The sequence below is a fragment of the Ranitomeya imitator genome, chromosome 10, assembly GCF_032444005.1.
Source record: "Ranitomeya imitator isolate aRanImi1 chromosome 10, aRanImi1.pri, whole genome shotgun sequence".
NCBI lineage: Eukaryota > Metazoa > Chordata > Amphibia > Anura > Dendrobatidae > Ranitomeya > Ranitomeya imitator.
Genome location: NC_091291.1, coordinates 4167609 through 4194938, shown reverse-complemented (window position 1 = coordinate 4194938; position 27330 = coordinate 4167609). Strand labels below are relative to the sequence as shown.

The 27330-nt window shown below is 57.1% G+C and overlaps 4 protein-coding genes across 6 annotated transcripts in view; all 4 read left to right on the top strand.

Moving 5' to 3' along the window:
* Window positions 1–312: 312 nt before the first annotated feature.
* On the top strand, window positions 313–18640 carry FBXO42 (F-box protein 42). 2 transcript variants are annotated; one of them, XM_069742054.1, is made up of 10 exons: window positions 313–446; window positions 5510–5758; window positions 12097–12213; window positions 12508–12642; window positions 14524–14677; window positions 14753–14863; window positions 16090–16186; window positions 16260–16316; window positions 16391–16507; window positions 16586–18640. In XM_069742054.1, exons 2-10 carry the CDS (start codon window positions 5518–5520, stop codon window positions 17627–17629), a joined length of 2073 nt encoding a protein of 690 aa, XP_069598155.1. In that variant the 5' UTR covers window positions 313–446; window positions 5510–5517; the 3' UTR covers window positions 17630–18640. The 2 variants fall into 2 exon arrangements, with proteins under 2 accessions (XP_069598155.1, XP_069598156.1); XM_069742055.1 differs by having other exon boundaries at window positions 356–446; window positions 5510–5727.
* LOC138651578 (circumsporozoite protein-like) lies at window positions 3833–4639 on the top strand. The gene has a single exon (XM_069741875.1). It carries the CDS (start codon window positions 3833–3835, stop codon window positions 4637–4639), a length of 807 nt encoding a protein of 268 aa, XP_069597976.1.
* On the top strand, window positions 8170–11171 carry LOC138651671 (uncharacterized). 2 transcript variants are annotated; one of them, XM_069742059.1, is made up of 2 exons: window positions 8170–9308; window positions 9384–11171. In XM_069742059.1, the coding sequence occupies exons 1-2, from the start codon at window positions 8289–8291 to the stop codon at window positions 9891–9893; spliced, it is 1530 nt and encodes a 509-aa protein (XP_069598160.1). In that variant the 5' UTR covers window positions 8170–8288; the 3' UTR covers window positions 9894–11171. The 2 variants fall into 2 exon arrangements, with proteins under 2 accessions (XP_069598160.1, XP_069598161.1); XM_069742060.1 differs by having other exon boundaries at window positions 8170–9458; window positions 9672–11171.
* A 3391-nt stretch (window positions 18641–22031) lies between the features above and the next one.
* The window catches only part of CPLANE2 (ciliogenesis and planar polarity effector complex subunit 2), a 27594-nt gene continuing 22295 nt past the window's right edge, over window positions 22032–27330 (top strand). Inside the window, exon 1 of the mRNA XM_069742063.1 lies at window positions 22032–22354. Within this exon, the coding sequence (XP_069598164.1) occupies window positions 22237–22354 (118 nt within the window). The 5' untranslated portion in view covers window positions 22032–22236. The remainder of the gene's footprint in view (window positions 22355–27330) is intronic.

The window sequence follows — 27330 nt, the reverse complement described above, 5'->3', positions numbered from 1 at the left end:
TGTGGATATGTTGGGGCACTGTGGATATGTTGGGGGCACTGAGGCTGTTATTATGGGGGCACTGTGGATATGTTGGGGGCTCTGAGGCTGTTATTATGGGGCACTGTGGATATGTTGGGGGCTCTGAGGCTGTTATTATGGGGGCACTGTGGATATGTCAGTGCATGATGTGATCAGTTGTGTTTCTCTTCCTGTTTTTGTTTCTTCCCTTCCCAATATGGCGTCTCGGGTCACGACGGTTGCACTGCGCCTGCGCTTTAGGAGAATGACCTTCTCATCATGGCGTGTGGCTTGTGTCGTGCGTGTAGTACGTGCGTGTGATCATCGTCGTATACGTGCGCGCCCCCGTCGGCTCGGGCCCTTCCTCTTCTGTCGCTGCTTGTGAAGATGGCGGCTCCGTGACCGGGGAGAACCGGCCGCGCTGTGGGAGAGAGCGGTCTCACCGGGTGAGAGCTGAGTGTTGTTATGGACGTGTCATCCTCTGCGCCGCCTCCGTGCTGACGGTCTCCTCCGTGCTGCAGGCCGGCAGTTGTCAGATGTCTTTGCTGCACTCGCTGTTGTCTCTGGTTTCAGCCTGTGGTTGATTGTTCCATGACTTAATGTTGCCATAACGGTGCCCCTCAGTGTGTGGTAAGGGGGGGGAGTGGGCCCGGTGCCCCTCAGTGTGTGGTAAGGGGGGGAGTGGGCCCGGTGCCCCTCAGTGTGTGGTAAGGGGGGGGAGTGGGCCCGGTGCCCCTCAGTGTGTGGTAAGGGGGGGGAGTGGGCCCGGTGCCCCTCAGTGTGTGGTAATGGGGGGAGTGGGCCTGGTGCCCCTCAGTGTGTGGTAAGGGGGGGGAGTGGGCCCGGTGCCCCTCAGTGTGTGGTAAGGGGGGGGAGTGGGCCCGGTGCCCCTCAGTGTGTGGTAAGGGGGGGGAGTGGGCCCGGTGCCCCTCAGTGTGTGGTAATGGGGGGAGTGGGCCTGGTGCCCCTCAGTGTGTGGTAATGGGGGGAGTGGGCCCGGTGCCCCTCAGTGTGTGGTAAGGGGGGGGAGTGGGCCCGGTGCCCCTCAGTGTGTGGTAAGGGGGGGGAGTGGGCCCGGTGCCCCTCAGTGTGTGGTAAGGGGGGGGAGTGGGCCCGGTGCCCCTCAGTGTGTAGTAAGGGGGGGAGTGGGCCCGGTGCCCCTCAGTGTGTGGTAAGGGGGGGAGTGGGCCCGGTGCCCCTCAGTGTGTAGTAAGGGGGGGGGAGTGGGCCCGGTGCCCCTCAGTGTGTGGTAAGGGGGGGAGTGGGCCCGGTGCCCCTCAGTGTGTGGTAAGGGGGGGAGTGGGCCCGGTGCCCCTCATTGTGTGGTAAGGGGGAGTGGGCCCGGTGCCCCTCATTGTGTGGTAAGGGGGAGTGGGCCCGGTGCCCCTCATTGTGTGGTAAGGGGGGAGTGGGCCCGGTGCCCCTCAGTGTGTGGTAAGGGGGGGAGTGGGCCCGGTGCCCCTCAGTGTGTGGTAAGGGGGGGAGTGGGCCCGGTGCCCCTCAGTGTGTGGTAAGGGGGGAGTGGGCCCGGTGCCCCTCAGTGTGTGGTAAGGGGGGGAGTGGGCCCGGTGCCCCTCAGTGTGTGGTAAGGGGGGGAGTGGGCCCGGTGCCCCTCATTGTGTGGTAAGGGGGAGTGGGCCTGGGGGAGTGGGCCCGGTGCCCCTCATTGTGTGGTAAGGGGGAGTGGGCCTGGTGCCCCTCAGTGTGTGGTAAGGGGGGAGTGGGCCCGGTGCCCCTCAGTGTGTGGTAAGGGGGGGGGTGTGGGCCTGGTGCCCCTCAGTGTGGTAAGGGGGGGGTGTGGGCCTGGTGCCCCTCAGTGTGTGGTAAGGGGGGTGTGGGCCTGGTGCCCCTCAGTGTGTGGTAAGGGGGGGGGGGGGAATTGGGCCCGGTGCCCCTCAGTATGTGGTAAGGGGGGGAGTGGGCCTGGTGCCCCTCAGTGTGTGGTAAGGGGGGAGTGGGCCTGGTGCCCCTCAGTGTGTGGTAAAGGGGGGGGGAGTGGGCCCGGTGCCCCTCAGTGTGTGGTAAGGGGGGGAGTGGGCCTGGTGCCCCTCAGTGTGTGGTAAGGGGGGAGTGGGCCTGGTGCCCCTCAGTGTGTGGTAAGGGGGGAGTGGGCCTGGTGCCCCTCAGTGTGTGGTAAGGGGGGGAGTGGGCCCGGTGCCCCTCAGTGTGTGGTAAGGGGGGAGTGGGCCCGGTGCCCCTCAGTGTGTGGTAAGGGGGGGAGTGGGCCTGGTGCCCCTCAGTGTGTGGTAAGGGGGGGAGTGGGCCCGGTGCCCCTCATTGTGTGGTAAGGGGGAGTGGGCCTGGGGGAGTGGGCCCGGTGCCCCTCATTGTGTGGTAAGGGGGAGTGGGCCTGGTGCCCCTCAGTGTGTGGTAAGGGGGGAGTGGGCCCGGTGCCCCTCAGTGTGTGGTAAGGGGGGGGGTGTGGGCCTGGTGCCCCTCAGTGTGGTAAGGGGGGGGTGTGGGCCTGGTGCCCCTCAGTGTGTGGTAAGGGGGGTGTGGGCCTGGTGCCCCTCAGTGTGTGGTAAGGGGGGGGGGGAATTGGGCCCGGTGCCCCTCAGTATGTGGTAAGGGGGGGAGTGGGCCTGGTGCCCCTCAGTGTGTGGTAAGGGGGGAGTGGGCCTGGTGCCCCTCAGTGTGTGGTAAAGGGGGGGGGAGTGGGCCCGGTGCCCCTCAGTGTGTGGTAAGGGGGGGAGTGGGCCTGGTGCCCCTCAGTGTGTGGTAAGGGGGGAGTGGGCCTGGTGCCCCTCAGTGTGTGGTAAGGGGGGAGTGGGCCTGGTGCCCCTCAGTGTGTGGTAAGGGGGGAGTGGGCCTGGTGCCCCTCAGTGTGTGGTAATGGGGGGAGTGGGCCTGGTGCCCCCCTCAGTGTGTGGTAAGGGGGAGTGGGCCTGGTGCCCCTCAGTGTGTGGTAATGGGGGGAGTGGGCCTGGTGCCCCTCAGTGTGTGGTAATGGGGGGAGTGGGCCTGGTGCCCCTCAGTGTGTGGTAATGGGGGGAGTGGGCCTGGTGCCCCTCAGTGTGTGGTAAGGGGGGAGTGGGCCTGGTGCCCCCCTCAGTGTGTGGTAAGGGGGAGTGGGCCTGGTGCCCCCCTCAGTGTGTGGTAAGGGGGAGTGGGCCTGGTGCCCCTCAGTGTGTGGTAAGGGGAGAGTGGGCCTGGTGCCCCTCAGTGTGTGGTAAGGGGGGGAGTGGGCCCGGTGCCCCTCATTGTGTGGTAAGGGGGAGTGGGCCTGGGGGAGTGGGCCCGGTGCCCCTCAGTGTGTGGTAAGGGGGGGAGTGGGCCCGATGCCCCTCATTGTGTGGTAAGGGGGAGTGGGCCTGGGGGAGTGGGCCCGGTGCCCCTCAGTGTGTGGTAATGGGGGGAGTGGGCCTGGTGCCCCTCAGTGTGTGGTAATGGGGGGAGTGGGCCTGGTGCCCCTCAGTGTGTGGTAATGGGGGGAGTGGGCCTGGTGCCCCTCAGTGTGTGGTAATGGGGGGAGTGGGCCTGGTGCCCCTCAGTGTGTGGTAATGGGGGGAGTGGGCCTGGTGCCCCTCAGTGTGTGGTAATGGGGGGAGTGGGCCTGGTGCCCCTCAGTGTGTGGTAATGGGGGGAGTGGGCCTGGTGCCCCTCAGTGTGTATGGGGGGAGCGGGCCGGGTCACCATGGTGGGCCATGCATCATTTCTCTGCAATGGGGGGTGCAGGGACCGTGCATCCCGTTGCTGTAACATGAGGTGATGATGGTGAATGAGTGGCCCCAGGATCTCGTCGCGGTATCTGAGCATCCACAATGGCGTCAGTAGGAGGCGCCTGTGATGTGGACGGATGATCTCACAGCTCAGATCTACACAAATGTGAACAATGACGGAGAGAAAACGTCTTAGATCCCTGAGTTCGCCGGCTACCGAGGATGGAGCCGACGGGCGGTCCCCAGCTACCGAGGAAGGGGCCGACGGGCGGTCCCCGGCTACCGAGGATGGAGCCGACGGGCGGTCCCCAGCTACCGAGGAAGGGGCCGACGGGCGGTCCCCGGCTACCGAGGATGGAGACGACGGGCGGTCCCCGGCTACCGAGGATGGAGCCGACGGGCGGTCACCGGCTACCGAGGATGGAGCCGACGGGCGGTTCCCGGCTGCCGAGGATGGGGCCGCCGGGCGGTCTCCGGCTACCGAGGAAGGGGCCGACGGGCGGCCGCCGGCTACCGAGGAAGGGGCCGACGGGCGGCCGCCGGCTACCGAGGAAGGGGCCGACGGGCGGCCGCCGGCTACCGAGGAAGGGGCCGACGGGCGGCCGCCGGCTACCGAGGAAGGGGCCGACGGGCGGCCGCCGGCTACCGAGGAAGGGGCCGACGGGCGGCCGCCGGCTACCGAGGAAGGGGCCGACGGGCGGCCGCCGGCTACCGAGGAAGGGGCCGACGGGCGGCCGCCGGCTACCGAGGAAGGGGCCGACGGGCGGCCGCCGGCTACCGAGGAAGGAGCCGACGGGCGGCCGCCGGCTACCGAGGAAGGGGCCGACGGGCGGCCGCCGGCTACCGAGGAAGGGGCCGACGGGCGGTCCCGGCTACCGAGGAAGGGGCCGACGGGCGGTCGCCGGCTATTGATGGAATGTACATTTTTCTTTTCTTCGTTCACCCTGTGTTTTGGGACTGATCAGTGTTACTTTGTTTGAGAATCTTCTTCTCATTTTGCCGCAGGTTTTCCTTGTCCAGTGCGGTGTATGGGGCGCGGACCCCCGTCTGAGGGGCTTCTCGTTGTATTAGATCCCCTGATTCGGTGTTGCAGGGATATTGAGGTGTCATTGTCGGGACTCTCGGGGGCTTTCTTTGTGCCCCTCTTTCGAGCTTCTGTTTGCTGTGAATGTTGCGGCTCTCATTAGCATCAGGGTTAATTATCGTCCTGACCAGCGGCTCGGCCTCCTTTCACACGCCGCTGATTGTCTGCAGCTGTGCAGTGGCTTCACCCAACCAGGGCGATCGTCCGCAGCACAACGGGCCTGTGGCTGTGGTACTGAGCCTCTTTACGTCACACGCGGCCCCTGTCCTGTGACCCTCTCTGCGGCCTGTAGAGATGACGTCTGTGTCTTGCAGAGCATCATGGGATATTGGCTCTGGTGTGCGGCTGTTAGCCATGGCTTCCATTAAAGGGGTTGTCCCACAAACGTGTATCACAGCTTTGGCACAGATGAGCCGAGTGACTTGCTGGCCCCCCATGTCCCCTGTGTGACCTCTCTCCATACACTGTAGGTGTGGTGGTCTCCACTGCTCCATCCACAGGGGGCTTCAGGCCGTCCATTCTTGTCCCCCCACTCGCCTGTTTCTCATCTGTCCTGTGGTGGTCGGACGTCCCCTCACATGAGGCTTTGTGTGGGGCTGCTCTGTGTCTGGCATGGAGCCTTCCGGATCCCCCAACCTGCGGTCGGCCCCTGGTCTGCTCAGGCGGACGGGTCCGGAGACCCCTGCACTGGTCTGAGCTGTAGCTTTACCTTTTTCTTGCCCCCTGTCACTCTCCCATTAACCCTCTGACGTCCGCTCTCTTGCAGGACGTGCCATGGCCGGCTCCTCTGAGAGTGAAGATGACGCGTTCATGGCCATAGATGGAGAGGACGCAGTAGACGGGACCATGGAGCAGGACGAGGAGTCGCAGGCCACGTCTGGGGGGACCAAGCACAAGCGGTCCATGTGCGAGCTGCCGGAGGAGGTCCTGGAATACATCCTGTCCTTCCTGTCTCCGTACCAGGAGCACAAGACAGCCGCCCTGGTGTGTAAGCAGTGGTACCGGCTCATCAAGGGTAAGGTGCAGCCCTGCAGCCGCCATGTCCTCTGTGCTAGTGATAATGGGGTCCGGTCGGTGCCTGCCGTGTGTGGACGGACCGCCGGGAGGGGTCCATACTGGGCTTGTGTGGTCTGTCATTATGGAGACGCAGCTCTGCACGGGCGCAGGACAGAGGCAGCTTTGCTTGATCCAGACACTTTGTAAAATTCCTTCCATTTTCTCCACTGGATGATCTAGCACAATAGAAGGATATGATGCAAAAGTTTACACACCCCGAACTTCCTGAAATGTCTCTGTCGTGGCGGCGTCTCCCTGATTGCTCCTCGCAGACGGTTGGTTTCCAGGTCCGGTGTCTGCCCGCTCATTACCATTGATAGTAATTGAGAAGATCTTTTCTGCTCGTCATCCAGACTCAACGTCTGATACCTGTGATCAGGATTGTGCTCAGTGACTACAGGCAGTGTCAGGTCAGTGCCGTTATACCGATGATTACACTGATACCTGTGGTCAGGATTGTGCTCAGTGACTACAGACAGTGTCAGGTCGGTGCCGTTATACTGATTACACTGATACCTGTGATCAGGATTGTGCTCAGTGACTACAGGCAGTGTCAGGTCGGTGCCGTTGTACTGATTACACTGATACCTGTGATCAGGATTGTGCTCAGTGACTACAGGCAGTGTCAGGTCGGTGCCGTTGTACTGATTACACTGATACCTGTGGTCAGGATTGTGCTCAGTGACTACAGACAGTGTCAGGTCGGTGCCGTTATACTGATTACACTGATACCTGTGATCAGGATTATGCTCAGTGACTACAGGCAGTGTCAGGTCGGTGCCGTTGTACTGATTACACTGATACCTGTGATCAGGATTGTGCTCAGTGACTACAGACAGTGTCAGGTCGGTGCCGTTATACTGATTACACTGATACCTGTGATCAGGATTGTGCTCAGTGACTACAGACAGTGTCAGGTCGGTGCCGTTATACTGATTACACTGATACCTGTGATCAGGATTGTGCTCAGTGACTACAGACAGTGTCAGGTCGGTGCCGTTATACTGATGATTACACTGATACCTGTGATCAGGATTGTGCTCAGTGACTACAGACAGTGTCAGGTCGGTGCCGTTATACCGATGATTACACTGATACCTGTGGTCAGGATTGTGCTCAGTGACTACAGGCAGTGTCAGGTCAGTGCCGTTATACTGATGATTACACTGATACCTGTGATCAGGATTGTGCTCAGTGACTACAGACAGTGTCAGGTCAGTGCCGTTATACCGATGATTATACTGATACCTGTGGTCAGGATTGTGCTCAGTGACTACAGACAGTGTCAGGTCGGTGCCGTTATACTGATTACACTGATACCTGTGATCAGGATTGTGCTCAGTGACTACAGGCAGTGTCAGGTCGGTGCCGTTATACCGATGATTACACTGATACCTGTGATCAGGATTGTGCTCAGTGACTACAGGCAGTGTCAGGTCGGTGCCGTTATACTGATGATTACACTGATACCTGTGATCAGGATTGTGCTCAGTGACTACAGACCGTGTCAGGTCGGTGCAGTTATACCGATGATTACACTGATACCTGTGGTCAGGATTGTGCTCAGTGACTACAGGCAGTGTCAGGTCAGTGCTGTTATACTGATGATTACACTGATACCTGTGATCAGGATTGTGCTCAGTGACTACAGGCAGTGTCAGGTCGGTGCCGTTATACCGATGATTACACTGATACCTGTGATCAGGATTGTGCTCAGTGACTACAGGCAGTGTCAGGTCGGTGCCGTTATACTGATGATTACACTGATACCTGTGGTCAGGATTGTGCTCAGTGACTACAGACAGTGTCAGGTCGGTGCCGTTATACCGATGATTACACTGATACCTGTGATCAGGATTGTGCTCAGTGACTACAGGCAGTGTCAGGTCGGTGCCGTTATACTGATGATTACACTGATACCTGTGGTCAGGATTGTGCTCAGTGACTACAGGCAGTGTCAAGTCGGTGCCGTTATACTGATTACACTGATACCTGTGATCAGGATTGTGCTCAGTGACTACAGACAGTGTCAGGTCGGTGCCGTTATACTGATTACACTGATACCTGTGATCAGGATTGTGCTCAGTGACTACAGACAGTGTCAGGTCGGTGCCGTTATACCGATGATTACACTGATACCTGTGATCAGGATTGTGCTCAGTGACTACAGGCAGTGTCAGGTCGGTGCCGTTATACTGATGATTACACTGATACCTGTGGTCAGGATTGTGCTCAGTGACTACAGGTAGTGTCAAGTCGGTGCCGTTATACTGATTACACTGATACCTGTGATCAGGATTGTGCTCAGTGACTACAGGCAGTGTCAAGTCGGTGCCGTTATACTGATTACACTGATACCTGTGATCAGGATTGTGCTCAGTGACTACAGACAGTGTCAGGTCGGTGCCGTTATACTGATTACACTGATACCTGTGATCAGGATTGTGCTCAGTGACTACAGACAGTGTCAGGTCGGTGCCGTTATACCGATGATTACACTGATACCTGTGATCAGGATTGTGCTCAGTGACTACAGGCAGTGTCAGGTCGGTGCCGTTATACTGATGATTACACTGATACCTGTGGTCAGGATTGTGCTCAGTGACTACAGGCAGTGTCAAGTCGGTGCCGTTATACTGATTACACTGATACCTGTGATCAGGATTGTGCTCAGTGACTACAGGCAGTGTCAAGTCGGTGCCGTTATACTGATTACACTGATACCTGTGATCAGGATTGTGCTCAGTGACTACAGGCAGTGTCAGGTCGGTGCCGTTATACTGATGATTACACTGATACCTGTGATCAGGATTGTGCTCAGTGACTACAGGCAGTGTCAGGTCGGTGCCGTTATACCGATGATTACACTGATACCTGTGATCAGGATTGTGCTCAGTGACTACAGGCAGTGTCAGGTCGGTGCCGTTATACTGATGATTACACTGATACCTGTGATCAGGATTGTGCTCAGTGACTACAGGCAGTGTCAGGTCAGTGCCGTTATACCGATGATTACACTGATACCTGTGGTCAGGATTGTGCTCAGTGACTACAGACAGTGTCAGGTCGGTGCCGTTATACCGATGATTACACTGATACCTGTGATCAGGATTGTGCTCAGTGACTACAGGCAGTGTCAGGTCGGTGCCGTTATACCGATGATTACACTGATACCTGTGATCAGGATTGTGCTCAGTGACTACAGGCAGTGTCAGGTCGGTGCCGTTATACTGATGATTACACTGATACCTGTGGTCAGGATTGTGCTCAGTGACTACAGGCAGTGTCAAGTCGGTGCCGTTATACTGATTACACTGATACCTGTGATCAGGATTGTGCTCAGTGACTACAGGCAGTGTCAAGTCGGTGCCGTTATACTGATTACACTGATACCTGTGATCAGGATTGTGCTCAGTGACTACAGGCAGTGTCAGGTCGGTGCCGTTATACTGATGATTACACTGATACCTGTGATCAGGATTGTGCTCAGTGACTACAGGCAGTGTCAGGTCGGTGCCGTTATACCGATGATTACACTGATACCTGTGATCAGGATTGTGCTCAGTGACTACAGGCAGTGTCAGGTCGGTGCCGTTATACTGATGATTACACTGATACCTGTGATCAGGATTGTGCTCAGTGACTACAGGCAGTGTCAGGTCAGTGCCGTTATACCGATGATTACACTGATACCTGTGGTCAGGATTGTGCTCAGTGACTACAGACAGTGTCAGGTCGGTGCCGTTATACCGATGATTACACTGATACCTGTGATCAGGATTGTGCTCAGTGACTACAGGCAGTGTCAGGTCGGTGCCGTTATACTGATACCTGTGATCAGGATTGTGCTCAGTGACTACAGGCAGTGTCAGGTCGGTGCCGTTATACTGATGATTACACTGATACCTGTGATCAGGATTGTGCTCAGTGACTACAGACAGTGTCAGGTTGGTGCCGTTATACCGATGATTACACTGATACCTGTGATCAGGATTGTGCTCAGTGACTACAGGCAGTGTCAGGTCGGTGCCGTTATACCGATGATTACACTGATACCTGTGGTCAGGATTGTGCTCAGTGACTACAGTAGATAACGAAAGCTAGCACTCGACAGTTGTGAGTCACGGTGCTAGTGAACGGGTCATAAAAGTCCCATAAACCATATAATGAAGTAATCACTGCACTCGTATATTGAAGTTGCTTGAATAAGTGTAAAGTTTTATTCACAAGTGAAAATTCATGCTGAAGCGATAGGCAAAATAACGTTTCGGCCAACTCGTGGCCTTGTTCACAATATCGCTGCGGTAAATCAAGAAAAAAAGGAAACAATCAGGAAATATACAAATATAGATATGTACAAGACACAAGAGCATATATACATTTTTACGAATGCATGTCATCGGAGTTTTGCTGAGAAGGTCCGATCAACAACATAAAGACATAGACCGAATTTTCGCCAATGGAGCAAGAGGAGGGTGTATCAACCCTGCGGTCCTTACAAGTCAGGATGGGCAAAGGTAAAGTATAAAGCATGCCGACGGATAAGAACAATGAACATACCCAGAGGATATACTTGTGGTAAATAGCTTAATATGTTGGATGGTTAGGAAAATTAAGATGGGGGACCCAGTCGGAGGTACCTGAAAGGAACAATATAATGTAAGGTACGACAAAAAACAGAGGCTATATAGGAGCAATATGGTACTATGCGGTGTGAATACACATAATTAGTGGACCCTGGGGCAAGAGGTTTATCTCCTATGTTTGATTTTGGAATATAGGTTACTACAGACATGGTAGAAATGACGTGGTCTAACAGTTATACCTGCCAAGGTATTGTGAGCGTAGTCCCGGCTTGGGAATGGTAATTGCGTATGGCTGTAGAGGAAAGCAGAGGGTAAGACACCAGTAATAAGGTGTCGCCGAATGCCTACATATAACTAGAAAGGATGAGTGTAGTTCCTGTTTAAGCCTATGAGCATGTCAGGTTACAAGGTCCCTGTGTAATGTAAAGTGTCCCTGGGAGATCCGCAATTGTTAGCGCTGTGAAAAGGAAGGTGAGATTGAGGATCAGGGTAAACAGAGCCACTACTTATCTGGAAGGACAATGGTGTCTTACATCCTGGAGGTAGCAGATCCTGGGGAGCAGAGCCAGCGTGGGTGAGATGTGCCGACACCGTCTGTGTCTAGGCAGATTGTGCTCAGTGACTACAGACAGTGTCAGGTCGGTGCCGTTATACTGATTACACTGATACCTGTGATCAGGATTGTGCTCAGTGACTACAGGCAGTGTCAGGTCGGTGCAGTTATACTGATTACACTGATACCTGTGATCAGGAATGTGCTCAGTGACTACAGACAGTGTCAGGTCGGTGCCGTTATACTGATTACACTGATACATGTGATCAGGATTGTGCTCAGTGACTACAGACAGTGTCAGGTCGGTGCCGTTATACTGATTACACTGATACCTGTGATCAGGATTGTGCTCAGTGACTACAGGCAGTGTCAGGTCGGTGCCGTTATACTGATTACACTGATACATGTGATCAGGATTGTGCTCAGTGACTACAGGCAGTGTCAGGTCGGTGCCGTTATACTGATTACACTGATACATGTGATCAGGATTGTGCTCAGTGACTACAGACAGTGTCAGGTCGGTGCCGTTATACTGATTACACTGATACATGTGATCAGGATTGTGCTCAGTGACTACAGACAGTGTCAGGTCGGTGCCGTTATACTGATTACACTGATACCTGTGATCAGGATTGTGCTCAGTGACTACAGGCAGTGTCAGGTCGGTGCAGTTATACTGATTACACTGATACCTGTGATCAGGATTGTGCTCAGTGACTACAGGCAGTGTCAGGTCGGTGCAGTTATACTGATTACACTGATACCTGTGATCAGGATTGTGCTCAGTGACTACAGACAGTGTCAGGTCGGTGCAGTTATACTGATTACACTGATACCTGTGATCAGGATTGTGCTCAGTGACTACAGGCAGTGTCAGGTCGGTGCAGTTATACTGATTACACTGATACCTGTGATCAGGATTGTGCTCAGTGACTACAGACCGTGTCAGGTCGGTGCCGTTATACTGATTACACTGATACCTGTGATCAGCATTGTGCTCAGTGACTACAGGCAGTGTCAGGTTGGTGCCTCTCTGTGCACGGGGGGCCGTCTGCATCGGTCCTGAGGGATACACTGGTGCCTGTCGCCGCATATACTCTGTGCGTGTGTGTATATATATATATTTATATATTTTTTTTCCTTTTCCTCTTCCTCCAGGAGTCGCTCACCAGTGTTATCACGGATTCATTAAAGCCATTCATGATGGAAATATCCAGTGGGAAAGCCGCACCTACCCGTACCCCGGGACCCCGATAACCCAACGCTTCTCGCACAGTGAGTACAGCAGGAACACTACCGGGCTGCGGGGGAACTAAACATTCCTGCTCTTAAAGGGTCCCTTCTGTACCACTGCAATCTGACCAGTGATCAGCCCGTATCGCACTGCCAGCAGTGAGGGTCTCCGGACCCCCGTCACTATGTGCCATCCACTGCTGTCATCGCTGGTTGTTAGGATGAGACTATTGGTCGGGGTCCTCTGCTCGGCCTCCGTGCTGGATGATGGGAGTATTCCTGCTCTTGCTGTGGATGAATGTCCAGGTGTCACACTTATGAGGCTTTGTCCCCCAGGTTCTTGTTACTACGACCCCAACCAGTCCATGTACGTGTTCGGCGGCTGCACGCAGAGTAGCTGTAACGCCGCCTTCAATGACTTGTGGCGACTGGACCTGAACAGCAAAGAGTGGATCCGTCCTCTGGCGTCAGGTGGGTGCCCCCTGCTTCTGGGGGTCCGTCTATGGGAGCTGGGGATGTAGACGCTGGAGACCATCAGCAGCAGGGTAGGAGGCGATCCTCCGAGGTCTGACACCCGCGCGCTCCTCTGTAATGGGGGCGTAATCTGTGGGTGACCCTAATTGCAGGAACAGACATGGCCTCGTGCACACCCCTGGGATCAGGATGGCAGATTTCAGTATTAACCCTTCCCCTACAGCAGGGAGCTGCTCCCTGGGAATGTGCTGCGGAGCAGTATCCCACGGGAGGGGCAGCGCCACAGTCCCACCCTGCTCCGCTGGCAGCACTCGGCCGGCAGGTTCGCAGGCATCAGCTCATTGTCTCTGGAAAGCTGCCCAGGCGCTGTCGCAACTTGTGCCTAGGTGAGGTGCCGTGGGTGGGCTCCGGCCGCGGGTGGGCTCCGGCCGTGGGTGGGCTCCGGATTTCCCTTGGACACGATGTGTAGATGTAATTGCCTTCGCTCAGCTGCTCGCGGTGCTGTGATTCTGGCGTCGTTAACCCTTTCCTAACAGAAGATTTTTGTTTTTCTCCACTTACGTTTGTGTTTTCCCATCGATGTGGCCGTATTGGGGCGTGTTTGTTGCCAGACGGGTGTCGCCATTCATTTCATCAAATATTGTACTGAAAACAGGGGAAAATTCAAGTCCAGTGAATTGGCGAAAAAGAGCCCCCCCATTTCCTGAGAGTCCGGCCTCTTCTCTGCCGGCTGTGGGCGCGCGGTGCAGGTCGGGCTGCGGATGTTACTGCCGACCGTGTTCGGATCGCGCACACCCTGAGCGCTGGCGTCACTCGCAGGCAGTACAGCGCAGCCGGCACTCGCCGTGTAGGGACCTGACGGGACGATCGCCCAGAATGTGATGGGACCAGGCATTGATTGCAGCGCAGCCATGTGAAGTGTCAGACCTGTAGCCCTGCGATTTCATAGTGGTGGCTCCCAGTCACTGGTGAAATCTGCCTGGAGCGTCCACGCCGTGAACACTGCGCCTGTCGTCATCGCTCGGTCTGCTGAATGCATGGTCCCCTCAGATCCCGCACGCCCGGCTGTGCCGTGACCCCGTGGTCTCCCCAGTCTTCTGGGCGTCTGTAGATGTGACCCTTCCCCTTCTCTGCCCGGGATTCCCTCGGGAATTTGGCAGCAATTTTTCCCACCAGTCTCTGGCATCAGACCTGGATTCCTGTCTGGGCGATGGTAACACGGTGCTGGGGAGGGGCGCCTATATTTATACATTATGGGAGCGTATACCGCACCTACGTGCAGAAATCATCCCGCCGATGTCTCTGACAGGACGTACGATGTCTGGTGCAGGTGTGTAGCGGGGGCCGACTGTGACCAGTACGGGCTCCGTTCACTGCTGGTAACCCCTTAAATGCCACTAGCAATCATGGACAGCGTCACTTAAGTGCTGCAGACACAATGGAGGGTTCATTAAGGTGCCCAGCGCCCCTCTTTTCCATGACTCGATCGTGCAGTGGTTGCCATCGCTGCTGGGGTCTCTGAATCCCCCCGCTATCCTGGGGCTCCTGTGCAGCAGATGGACATTTCTTCCACTTACTGAAGTATGGCAATAGGACGAGTGATCAGATGATCTCAGGTTCAGGTTTCCCCCATGGACGAAGGTTTGTTCCCCTTATTCCAAATCCCCAAAAATAATCTCTGAGCAAAAGTCCGGTCCTCCGACAGAACATCTGACGCCGGAACGAAATTAAAACCCCAGAATTGTCATAAATTCAAACCCAGGGTTCCCATGACTGCAGGGAGGGAAAAAAAATAAACATGGCAGGAAAGGGTTAATCCCAGCCACATTCACCCTCGCGTCGCTGGCCGCACTGATCTGACTCCTCTCTGGTTCCCAGGTTCCTATCCGTCCCCCAAGGCCGGGGCCACACTGGTCGTGTACAAGGAGCTGCTGGTTCTGTTCGGGGGCTGGACGCGGCCCAGCCCGTACCCCTTACATCAGCCCGAACGCTTCTTTGATGAAATCCATACGTACTCCCCATCTAAGAACTGGTAAGATGTGATCCCCCCATCATGGCCCCCATCTCTTCACAGCTTTTCTGCAATAACCGCATGTCGTCTTTCCAGGTGGAACTGCATTGTGACCACCCACGGCCCCCCACCGATGGCCGGCCATTCGTCCTGTGTGATTGGAGACAAGATGATCGTCTTCGGGGGATCTCTAGGTTCTCGACAAATGTAAGATGACTTTGTGTTCACCTACGATACCAATGTCGGGGTGTGGCCAACAGCATGGGGGAGACACATAAACAAGAGAGGCGCATACAGAAATCCCTCCCTGGTGGGGTCCGCAGGGGTCCGCACAATCAGGATGGACTAGTAGGTGGATAGGGTTTAATGGATAAAACACACATAGTTTGTACCAGACGGCGTCTTCATAGTATAGACCAGGGGTCCCCAACTCCAGTCCTCAAGGCCCACCAACATGTCATGTTTTCAGGATTTCCTTAGTCTTGCCCAGGTAATAATTGCATCACCTGTGCAATGCAAAGGAAATCCTGAAAACATGACCTGTTGGTGGGCCTTGAGGACTGGAGTTGGGGACCTCTGGTATAGACCACGGCCACACGAACAATCGCATTTAGAGCCGCAGTGACCTTCCCAGGGCCACGCACCTGCCCAGCGCCACCACCTGACTGACCCAGAGCCACTGTGACTGCCCCAGCGCCACCACCTGACTGACCCAGAGCCGCCGTGACTGCCCCGGCGCCACACACCTGCCCAGAGCAGCCGCGTCACCGGGCCTCGGATGTTGGCGATGCCCATGAGGCCTCCTCCATGGTGTCCTCTACATGTGTTTTTAGGACCTTTTCGCTGCTAGCTTTGTCTTAATACTGTTGGATTTAGATACCCCAATTTGTCGGCCCTTTTGCCCCCTAGACCTCATGGGCCCTGGCTGCATGGGTGGTCTTCGTACCATCAAACATTGTCTCGCCCCATTAGCCACCCAGTTGCGCTCTGTTATGTGACCGGAGGCCATAATGTGACGGCTTCTCGTGGTTTTTATCTTTTAGTTCTTTCCCCTGCGATCCGTCCGCTGCTCTCCAGGGAGACGACTCACCGGGGAAGAGCGGCTCTTCGCAGAGGACGGATCGGAGGTGAAAGAGGCGACAGGAAGGCCACGTTCACACTGCAGCAGAGCGCTGGGAATCTCGTCACGGGGCCATTCTCTTCATTCCTGGAGCCGGTGTCCAGTACACGTCACCCGCGACCAGGTCCCATGATGGAGACGTGCGCACTCATTACCATCAGTCCTTCTTTACTGGACACAATAGAGAAGTCTGAAGGACACAGATGGAAAGTGGTCGGACGTTTGTCCATTAGACCTCACCGGAGCTCTTCACTAGTGTGAATGTGGCCCAAGATGTCACCCGTAGATGCATAAGAATGATCTTGCCTTCCAGGAGTAGTGATGTCTGGGTGCTCGACATGGAGCAGTGGTCGTGGTCCAAGCCCAACATCTCGGGTCCCTGCCCGCACCCCCGCGGAGGACAGTCCCAGGTACGCTCGGCGTCATGTCCTCCCCTCACATTGGGTCACGCGGGAACATAACCTGATTCTGTCCCTCGTACAGATAGTGATTGACAGCGAGACGATCCTGATCCTGGGCGGCTGCGGAGGACCCAATGCGGTGAGTGGCCGTGTCCCGGCCCGTGTAGCACCCCGTGTCCGTGTCACTGACTGCAGGAACGTTTCTGGTTTCAGCTCTTTAAGGACGCCTGGCTCCTGCACATGAACACGAGCCCCTGGACCTGGCAGCAGCTGAAGGTGGAAAATGAGGAGCACGGAGCCCCGGAGCTGTGGTGCCACCCGGCTTGTAGGGTAAGTGCCCCTGAGGCCTGCAGGACGTCTCGCTCGCTGAGCCCAGAATGGTGACCACGTTTCCTCCATCCCTCACAGGTCGGCCAGTGTGTGGTGGTGTTCAGCCAGGCGCCCAGCGGCCGCGCTCCTCTCAGTCCAAGCTTGAATTCCCGTCCGTCCCCGATCAGTGCGACTCCACCTGCCCTGGCACCGGAGACCAGAGAATACCGATCACACTCCCCGGTGCGAGCGCCTGATGAAGCCCCTTGTGTGAATGGCCGCTGGGGAACTCTCAGGCCCCGGCCCCCACGGCAGACCGGAGGTAGTTCCCGCGAGGGCAGCCTCTCCCCCGCCAGGAGCGATGGTCTGTCTCCTGTCCTTAATGGGGGCAGTATATCACCGGCGGCAGCCATGGACAGCCCCTTGCCGGTGACTTCTCCCTCTGCTGCTGACAGCTGTGAACATAAGGCAGCCCCCATTCCTCCTCCACGCCGGGGGTCTCTGCCGGAGCAGAAGGATTTATGTCTCGGTGCGGAGGATTGCACATGGAAACGGGGGGACTTAGATCTGGACCCTGCAAGTAGAAACCCCCCTGAACTGACCAATGGCGTGCACACGCCCCCGCACATTACGTCCACGCTGTCTGGAGCGGTGTCGCCTGGGGCCCTTCGGCGGGGTCTGGAAGCTGTTCGTGCCCTGGTCACATCCTCATCCCAGGTGGCCGCTAACCCCGTCAGCCCTCCCACCCTCACCTCCCCAGGATCTCCCAGCAGCGGCTCGGAAGCCGCCTCAGCACGGCCCGCCCCGGCCCAGAGTGACGGCCATTCCCTGCCTACCATCGCCCGTCGTCTAGGACATCACCCGCCCCAGTCGCTGAATGTGGGGAAGCCCTTATATCAGAGCATGAACTGCAAACCCATGCAGATGTACGCCTTGGACATTCAGGGGCCCCGCGAACGGGGCCGAGTAAAATGGAAGGTGTTCAGCAATAGCTCTGTGGTGGGACCCCCCGAGACCAGTCTGCACACGGTCGTGCAAGGCCGAGGGGAACTCATTATTTTTGGGGGTCTCATGGACAAAAAACAGAACATGAAATATTACCCCAAAACCAACGCCTTGTATTTCGTAAGAGCCAAGAGATAATCTGGCCGCCACTTTTCACGGAGATGTTCCCCTCCTGCCCCCTCTTTACACCATGTGCCCAATAATATGAGCGCGCGCGGCCCCCCGGCTCCATCCTGATGTGACCCCCTCTCTGCAATGGTCTGCAACACGCGCAAAGCCCCAATCTATGATGGACACCACTCTACGGGCCCGGGGTATTCTGGGAGCCATCGGGGCATCGTGCTAAATCCTCCAGGGACCCTCCTAATCGTGGTGCAGCCCCCCATATTCAGCAACTCACGACCGATTCTAAAACTACGGAGCCCATTGTCCCTAGAGAGGATGGAGGGGCCGGTGTTGGGCGCAGGGGGCTCAAGTGCTGAGGGGCTGCTGGGGCTGAGCAGAAGGGGCACAGCTCGGCCATCGCCTCTGTACGGAAGGGCCTGGGTGTTGTAGGGTTAATCCCGGACCACCCTGCCGTGCATTATACAAGCGATTGGGGAAACGAAGGAGGAAGAATTTTGTTTTTAATTTTTATTTTTCGTGTCTAATCTGAGCCGTGTTTTTCGTTGCATAAAATTGAGGAAAAACAATTTGTTTATTTTGGTAGCGGTGAAAGCTTCTCAGTGAGGGGGGCCGGTGGTCGTGAGGGGGGGCTGGAGGTGGTGAGGGGGGTGGGTAACCACACCGCAAACCTAAACTATAACCCCCCACTCGTCCTGTCCGGCGCCGTGCAGCTGCAGCGCTTGCAGTGTAGCAGCCTCTAACTGCAGAGAGGAGGTGGTCGGGAGCAGCGGTGGCCGGCGACTTTTGCATCTGGATGCTGCGGGGGTCTGCAGCCGGATCATTGGGGGGAGACGCTTTCCAGCTGCTCATTAAATTATTGCTACGTTCTTTTCTACAATCCGCATGGTCCGCCCCTCCCCCACCATCCGGTCTCCGCTCCCCCCAGCGCAGCTGCCAGCCCTGGATTCGGGGGCGTCTTTATCACACTTGGTATCTGCCCCTGAATTAGGGGACGGATCGCAATAAAGTTCCGATTGTCTCCTGCGGCCGTCAGTCACTGCTTCATGAGTCTAAATAACAGCACAAACGCCGACCCCTGAGGAGGCGGAAGGCGAAGACCCCCGAATAACATCCGCGGAGGGGAGCGGCCGCCCCCAACAGACTAAAAACACCACATCCCTCAGTTCTCAGGGGAAGATGAACCAAAGGAGGCAGAGGAGCGGGGGAGAGTGTGTGTGAGGGGGGACGGTGTATGTGTGTGTGAGGAGGGAGTGTGCGGCAAGGGGGGGGGGGGACCGTCTGTGAGGGGACGGTGTGTGAGAGGGGTGTGTGGGGCGAAGAGGGGGGACTGTTTGGGGCAAGGGGGGGGTGTTGGGCAAGGGGGGATGGTGTGTGGGACGAGGGGGGAGTGTGAGGGGCTGGGGGTTGGACGGTGTGTGTGGGGGGTGTGTGTGTGGGGTGAGGGCGGGACGGTGCGAGGGGGGGATGTTGTAAATGAGGGGGGAGTGTGCGGGGCGAGAAGATGGCGTGTGCCGGGCAAGGGGGGGGGGAGTGTGTGAAAGGGGTTTGTGTGGGGTGAGGGGGGGACAGTGTGTGAGGGGGGAGAGTTTGCAGGGCGAAGGGACGGTGTGTGTGAGGGGTGAGTGTGGCGGGGGAGAGTGTTAGGGTGGGAGTGTTGGGCGAGAGGGGGTGTGTGTGTGGGGCGAGGGGGGGATCGTGTGAGGGGGGAGTGTGTACGGGGCAAGGGGGTGAGTGCGGGGGGAGTGAGGGGGCGGTGTGTGGCTCAAAGGGGGTGTGGCGAGGGGGGGGCGGTGTGTGTGTAAGGGGTGAGTGGCAAGGGGGCGGTGGGTGAGGGGGAACGTGTGGGGTGAGGGGGGAGTGTGTGATGGAGGGGAGTGTGTGCAGGAGAGGGGGGACGGTGTGTAAGGGGTGCGGGCCGAGGGGGGATGGTGTGTGTGCGGGGCAAGGGGGGACAGCATATGCAAGGGGGGTGTGAGGGGGAACGGTGTGGTAACAGTGTGTGTGGTGGGAAGGGGCAGTGTCTGTGTAGGGGGTGGCAGCGTATGTGTGGGGGGGCGGGGGCAAAATAGTGGGAGGTTATGTGCAGGGGTGTGTGTGTGTCATAAGCCTGTGGGGTGACGGGCAGTAGAGTATGGGGGGAGGGGCCAGCGGCGTGTGGTCTCCATTAGTTCTGCCACGGCGGTCACATTACTAGCGGCTCCCAGTGCGGAGACATTAGGTGACAGCGGGAGAAGAAACATGGAGGTGACACAGGACGCCTGACGTAACGCTCGTTTACTTTAATGGGCGTGACCGTAACGGACACCTGCGTATCACGTGACTCGTGCAGCTTATTCACGTGAGTCAAGTGTGTGAGGAGCTAGGGGGGGGACGGTGTGTATGTGAGGGGGGGTGTGTTGGGCAAGGGGTGACTGAGTGTGTGTGTGGGACGAGGGGGATGGTGTGTGGGGCAGGGGTGGACGGTGTGTGAGAAGGGATTGTGAGGGGGACATGGTGTGAGGGGGAGTGTGCGGGGCAAGGAGATGGTGTGTGAGTGGGCAGTGTGTGGGGCGAGGGGACGGTGTGGTGATTGGACAGTGTGGGGCACGGGGTGTTTGTCGGGGGAGTGTGCGGGGCGAGGGGGAGTGTGGGGCAAGGGGGGGGGGAAGTGTGGGGTGACGTGTGTAAGGGGTGAGTGTGGCGGGGGGAAGTGTGTGTGAGGGTAAGGGGGGATGATGTGTGTGGGATGGAGTATGTACAGGGCGAGGGGGACAGTGAGGGAGTGTGGGGCGAGGTGGGACAGTGTGCGGGGCGAGGGGGGACGTGTGTGGGTCGAAGAGGGTGTGTCGCGATGGGACGGTGAGGGGGAGTGTGTGGGACGGAGTATGTACGGGGCAAGGGGGGATGGTGTGGGGCGATGGGATGGTGTGTGGCGAGGGGGGGACTGTGAGGGATGATGGTGTGTATGTAAGGGGTGATTGTGGGGCAAGGGGGGACGGTGTGTGTGGGGGCGAGGGGGATGGTGTTTGTGTGGGACGAGGGGGGACGGTGTGTGAGGGGGGAGTGTGCTGGACGAGGAAGGATGGTGTGAGGGGGGAGTGTGGGGCAGGGGTGGACGGTGTGAGAAGCGATTGTGAGGGGAGTGCGGGGCGAGGGGGGACGGTGTGTGAGAAGGTATTGTGAGGGGGGACGGTGTGTGAGAAGGTATTGTGAGGGGGACGGTGTGTGAAGGGACTGTGGGACGAGGGGTGGACGGTGTGTGAGGGGGGAGTGTGCGGAGCGAGGAGATGGTGTGTGAGGGGGCAGTGTGTGTGACAGAGTGTGCAGGGGGATGGGGTGGGGGGACGTTGTGTGTAAAGGGTGAGTGGCGAGGGGGGATGATGTGTGTAAGGGGTGTGGCGTGAGGGGAACAGTGTGTGTAGGGTGAGGGAGGATGGCGTGTGTGTAGGTGAGGGAGGACGGTGTGTGTGGGCGAGGGGGGGACGGTGTGTGTAAGGGGTGTGGGGCGAGGGAGGAGTGTGTTGGGCAAGGAGGGGGCAGTTTGGATCAAGGGGGGACTGTGTGGGGGGGGGTGTGGCGAGGGGATGATGTGTAAGGGTTGAGTGTGTGGGATGAGGGGGTGAGAGTGCGGGGCGAGGGGGATGGTGTGTGAGGGGCAGTGTTTGTGAGGTGAGGGGGGGACGGTGTGTGGCGAGGGGTGCGGGGTGTGTGTGTGCGGGGCGAGGGGGGGACAGTGTGTGAGGGGGGAGTGTGCAGGGCAAAGGGGGAAGGTGTGGGGGGGACGTTGTGTGTAAGGGGTGAGTGTGGGAAGGGGGAGTGTGTGTGGGTCGAACAGGATGTGGCAATGGGACCGTGTGTGTGGGGCGAGGGGGGAGTGTGCAGGGCAAAGGGGGAAGGTGTGGGGGGGACGTGTGTAAGGGGTGAGTGTGGGAAGGGGGAGTGTGTGTGGGTCGAACAGGATGTGGCGATGGGACTGTGTGTGTGGGGCGAGGGGGGGACGATGTGTGTGGGGCGAGGGAGGGACTGTGTGGGCCGATGGGACAGTGTGTGTGGGGTGAAGGGGGACTGTGTGTGTGGGGCGAGGGAGGGACTGTATGGGACGGTGTGTGTGGGGTGAAGGGGGAGTGTGTTGGGCGAGGAGGGGGCGGTTTGGGTCGAGGGGGGACTGTGGGGGGTGTGTGTGGCGATGGGACGGTGTGTGGGGGGGAGTATGTGTGTGGCAAGGGGGAGGGTGTGTCTGTGGGTGAAGGGGGGACTGTGAGGATCGACTGTGTGAGGGGGGGGGGGAATAGCGGGAGGTTAGGTGCAGGGTGTGTGTGTCATAAGCCTGTGGGGTGACGGGCAGTAGAGTATGGGGGGAGGGGCCAGCGGCGTGTGGTCTCCATTATTTCTGCACGGCGGTCACATTACTAGCGGCTCCCAGTGCGGAGACATGAGGTGACAGCGGGAGCAAAAACATGGAGGTGACACAGGACGCCTGACGTAACGCTCGTTTACTTTAATGGGCGTGGCCGTAACGGACAACTGCGTATCACGTGACTCGTGCAGCTTATTCACGTGAGTCTTACTGCTGACGTCATTTTCCTGCGACAGCTCTCCTAGTCCTTATACAGCAGCGTCTCGGATGTGTGAACGGTAACATGTCCAAGATTCCTGTGCGCAAACCCGACAGTCTGATCACACCGGACTGGCTGCAGTCACCGGAAGGCCGCGACTATCTGACCTGTGTCCTGCGCAAGAGGAAGCGGAGAACGTACGGTAACTAAGACACCGCCCTCTGCTGCTCACTGTGTGATATTACATCTGTATTATCCCCGCACCGCCCTCTGCTGGTCCCTGTGTGATATTACACCTCCTGTATTATCCCCGCACCGCCCTCTGCTGGTCCCTGTGTGACATTACATCTCCTGTATTATCCCCGCACCGCCCTCTGCTGGTCCCTGTGTGACATTACATCTCCTGTATTATCCCCGCCCTCTGCTGGTCCCTGTGTGACATTACATCTCCTGTATTATCCCCGCACCGCCCTCTGCTGGTCCCTGTGTGACATTACATCTCCTGTATTATCCCCGCACCGCCCTCTGCTGGTCCCTGTGTGACATTACATCTCCTGTATTATCCCCGCACCGCCCTCTGCTGGTCCCTGTGTGACATTACATCTGTATTATCCCCGCACCGCCCTCTGCTGGTCCCTGTGTGACATTACATCTCCTGTATTATCCCCGCACCGCCCTCTGCTGGTCCCTGTGTGACATTACATCTCCTGTATTATCCCCGCACCGCCCTCTGCTGGTCCATGTGTGACATTACACCTCCTGTATTATCCCCGCACCGCCCTCTGCTGGTCCCTGTGTGACATTACATCTCCTGTATTATCCCCGCACCGCCCTCTGCTGGTCCCTGTGTGACATTACATCTCCTGTATTATCCCCGCACCGCCCTCTGCTGGTCTCTGTGTGACATTACACCTCCTGTATTATCCCTGCACCGCCCTCTGCTGGTCCCTGTGTGACATTACACCTCCTGTATTATTTCTGCACCGCCCTCTGCTGGTCCCTGTGTGACATTACATCTCCTGTATTATCCCCGCACTGCCCTCTGCTGGTCACTGTGTGACATTACATCTCCTGTATTATCCCCGCACCGCCCTCTGCTGGTCTCTGTGTGACATTACATCTCCTGTATTATCCCCGCACCGCCCTCTGCTGGTCCCTGTGTGACATTACATCTCCTGTATTATCCCCGCACCGCCCTCTGCTGGTCTCTGTGTGACATTACACCTCCTGTATTATCCCCGCACTGCCCTCTGCTGGTCCCTGTGTGACATTATATCTCCTGTATTATCCCCGCACCGCCCTCTGCTGGTCCCTGTGTGACATTACACCTCCTGTATTATCCCCGCACCGCCCTCTGCTGGTCCCTGTGTGACATTACACCTCCTGTATTATCCCCGCACCGCCCTCTGCTGGTCCCTGTGTGATATTACACCTCCTGTATTATCCCCGCACTGCCCTCTGCTGGTCCCTGTGTGACATTACACCTCCTGTATTATTTCTGCACTGCCCTCTGCTGGTCTCTGTGTGACATTACACCTCCTGTATTATCCCCGCACTGCCCTCTGCTGGTCCCTGTGTGACATTATATCTCCTGTATTATTTCTGCACCGCCCTCTGCTGGTCCCTGTGTGACATTACATCTCCTGTATTATCCCCGCACCGCCCTCTGCTGGTCCCTGTGTGACATTACATCTCCTGTATTATCCCCGCACCGCCCTCTGCTGGTCCCTGTGTGACATTACATCTCCTGTATTATCCCCGCACCGCCCTCTGCTGGTCCCTGTGTGACATTACATCTCCTGTATTATCCCCGCACCGCCCTCTGCTGGTCCCTGTGTGACATTACATCTCCTGTATTATCTCCGCACTGCCCTCTGCTGGTCCCTGTGTGACATTACATCTCCTGTATTATCCCCGCACCGCCCTCTGCTGGTCCCTGTGTGACATTACACCTCCTGTATTATCCCCGCACCGCCCTCTGCTGGTCCCTGTGTGACATTACATCTCCTGTATTATCCCCGCACCGCCCTCTGCTGGTCCCTGTGTGACATTACATCTCCTGTATTATCCCCGCACTGCCCTCTGCTGGTCCCTGTGTGACATTACATCTCCTGTATTATCCCCGCACTGCCCTCTGCTGGTCCCTGTGTGACATTACATCTCCTGTATTATCCCCGCACCGCCCTCTGCTGGTCCCTGTGTGATATTACACCTCCTGTATTATCCCTGCACCGCCCTCTGCTGGTCCCTGTGTGACATTACATCTCCTGTATTATCCCCGCACCGCCCTCTGCTGGTCCCTGTGTGACATTACACCTCCTGTATTATTTCTGCACCGCCCTCTGCTGGTCCCTGTGTGACATTACATCTCCTGTATTATCCCCGCACCGCCCTCTGCTGGTCCCTGTGTGACATTACACCTCCTGTATTATTTCTGCACCGCCCTCTGCTGGTCCCTGTGTGACATTACACCTCCTGTATTATCCCCGCACCGCCCTCTGCTGGTCCCTGTGTGACATTACATCTCCTGTATTATCCCTGCACCGCCCTCTGCTGGTCCCTGTGTGACATTACATCTCCTGTATTATCCCTGCACCGCCCTCTGCTGGTCCCTGTGTGACATTACATCTCCTGTATTATCCCCGCACCGCCCTCTGCTGGTCCCTGTGTGACATTACACCTCCTGTATTATTTCTGCACCGCCCTCTGCTGGTCCCTGTGTGACATTACATCTCCTGTATTATCCCCGCACCGCCCTCTGCTGGTCGCTGTGTGACATTACACCTCCTGTATTATTTCTGCACCGCCCTCTGCTGGTCCCTGTGTGACATTACACCTCCTGTATTATCCCTGCACCGCCCTCTGCTGGTCCCTGTGTGACATTACATCTCCTGTATTATCCCCGCACCGCCCTCTGCTGGTCCCTGTGTGACATTACATCTCCTGTATTATCCCCGCACTGCCCTCTGCTGGTCCCTGTGTGACATTACATCTCCTGTATTATCCCCGCACCGCCCTCTGCTGGTCCCTGTGTGATATTACACCTCCTGTATTATCCCTGCACCGCCCTCTGCTGGTCCCTGTGTGACATTACATCTCCTGTATTATCCCCGCACCGCCCTCTGCTGGTCCCTGTGTGACATTACATCTCCTGTATTATCCCCGCACCGCCCTCTGCTGGTCCCTGTGTGACATTACACCTCCTGTATTATTTCTGCACCGCCCTCTGCTGGTCCCTGTGTGACATTACACCTCCTGTATTATCCCCGCACCGCCCTCTGCTGGTCCCTGTGTGACATTACATCTCCTGTATTATCCCCGCACCGCCCTCTGCTGGTCCCTGTGTGACATTACACCTCCTGTATTATTTCTGCACCGCCCTCTGCTGGTCCCTGTGTGACATTACATCTCCTGTATTATCCCCGCACTGCCCTCTGCTGGTCCCTGTGTGACATTACACCTCCTGTATTATCCCCGCACCGCCCTCTGCTGGTCCCTGTGTGACATTACATCTCCTGTATTATCCCCGCACCGCCCTCTGCTGGTCCCTGTGTGACATTACATCTCCTGTATTATCCCCGCACCGCCCTCTGCTGGTCCCTGTGTGACATTACACCTCCTGTATTATTTCTGCACCGCCCTCTGCTGGTCCCTGTGTGACATTACATCTCCTGTATTATCCCCGCACCGCCCTCTGCTGGTCCCTGTGTGACATTACATCTCCTGTATTATCCCCGCACCGCCCTCTGCTGGTCCCTGTGTGACATTACACCTCCTGTATTATTTCTGCACCGCCCTCTGCTGGTCCCTGTGTGACATTACACCTCCTGTATTATCCCCGCACCGCCCTCTGCTGGTCCCTGTGTGACATTACATCTGTATTATCTCCGCACCGCCGTCTGCTGGTCCCTGTGTGACATTACATCTCCTGTATTATCCCCGCACCGCCCTCTGCTGGTCCCTGTGTGACATTACACCTCCTGTATTATCTCCGCACCGCCCTCTGCTGGTCCCTGTGTGACATTACACCTCCTGTATTATCTCCGCACCGCCCTCTGCTGGTCCCTGTGTGACATTACACCTCCTGTATTATCTCCGCACCGCCCTCTGCTGGTCCCTGTGTGACATTACATCTCCTGTATTATTTCTGCACCGCCCTCTGCTGGTCCGTGTGTGACATTACATCTCCTGTATTATTTCTGCACCGCCCTCTGCTGGTCCGTGTGTGACATTACATCTCCTGTATTATTTCTGCACCGCCCTCTGCTGGTCCCTGTGTGACATTACACCTCCTGTATTATCTCCGCACCGCCCTCTGCTGGTCCCTGTGTGACATTACACCTCCTGTATTATCTCCGCACCGCCCTCTGCTGGTCCCTGTGTGACATTACATCTCCTGTATTATTTCTGCACCGCCCTCTGCTGGTCCGTGTGTGACATTACATCTCCTGTATTATTTCTGCACCGCCCTCTGCTGGTCCCTGTGTGACATTATATCTCCTGTATTATCCCCGCACCGCCCTCTGCTGGTCCCTGTGTGACATTACACCTCCTGTATTATCCCCGCACCGCCCTCTGCTGGTCCCTGTGTGACATTACATCTCCTGTATTATCCCCGCACCGCCCTCTGCTGGTCCCTGTGTGACATTACATCTCCTGTATTATCCCTGCACCGCCCTCTGCTGGTCCCTGTGTGACATTACATCTCCTGTATTATCCCCGCACCGCCCTCTGCTGGTCCCTGTGTGACATTACACCTCCTGTATTATTTCTGCACCGCCCTCTGCTGGTCCCTGTGTGACATTACATCTCCTGTATTATCCCCGCACCGCCCTCTGCTGGTCCCTGTGTGACATTACACCTCCTGTATTATTTCTGCACCGCCCTCTGCTGGTCCCTGTGTGACATTACACCTCCTGTATTATCTCCGCACCGCCCTCTGCTGGTCCCTGTGTGACATTACACCTCCTGTATTATCTCCGCACCGCCCTTTGCTGGTCCCTGTGTGACATTACATCTCCTGTATTATTTCTGCACCGCCCTCTGCTGGTCCCTGTGTGACATTACATCTCCTGTATTATTTCTGCACCGCCCTCTGCTGGTCCCTGTGTGACATTATATCTCCTGTATTATCCCCGCACCGCCCTCTGCTGGTCCGTGTGTGACATTACATCTCCT

Excerpts from the sequence above, each read along its gene's own strand:
- LOC138651578 (XM_069741875.1), top strand. The coding sequence starts at position 3,833 with ATGACGGAGAGAAAACGTCTTAGATCCCTGAGTTCGCCGGCTACCGAG.
- FBXO42 (XM_069742054.1), top strand. The coding sequence starts at position 5,518 with ATGGCCGGCTCCTCTGAGAGTGAAGATGACGCGTTCATGGCCATAGAT. Across the intron at positions 12,643-14,523 it reads GATCCGTCCTCTGGCGTCAG|GTTCCTATCCGTCCCCCAAG; the intron begins GTGGGTGCCCCC and ends TCTGGTTCCCAG. Across the intron at positions 16,187-16,259 it reads CCCGCGGAGGACAGTCCCAG|ATAGTGATTGACAGCGAGAC; the intron begins GTACGCTCGGCG and ends TCCCTCGTACAG.
- LOC138651671 (XM_069742059.1), top strand. The coding sequence starts at position 8,289 with ATGATTACACTGATACCTGTGATCAGGATTGTGCTCAGTGACTACAGG. Across the intron at positions 9,309-9,383 it reads GTGACTACAGGCAGTGTCAG|GTCGGTGCCGTTATACTGAT; the intron begins GTCGGTGCCGTT and ends AGGCAGTGTCAG.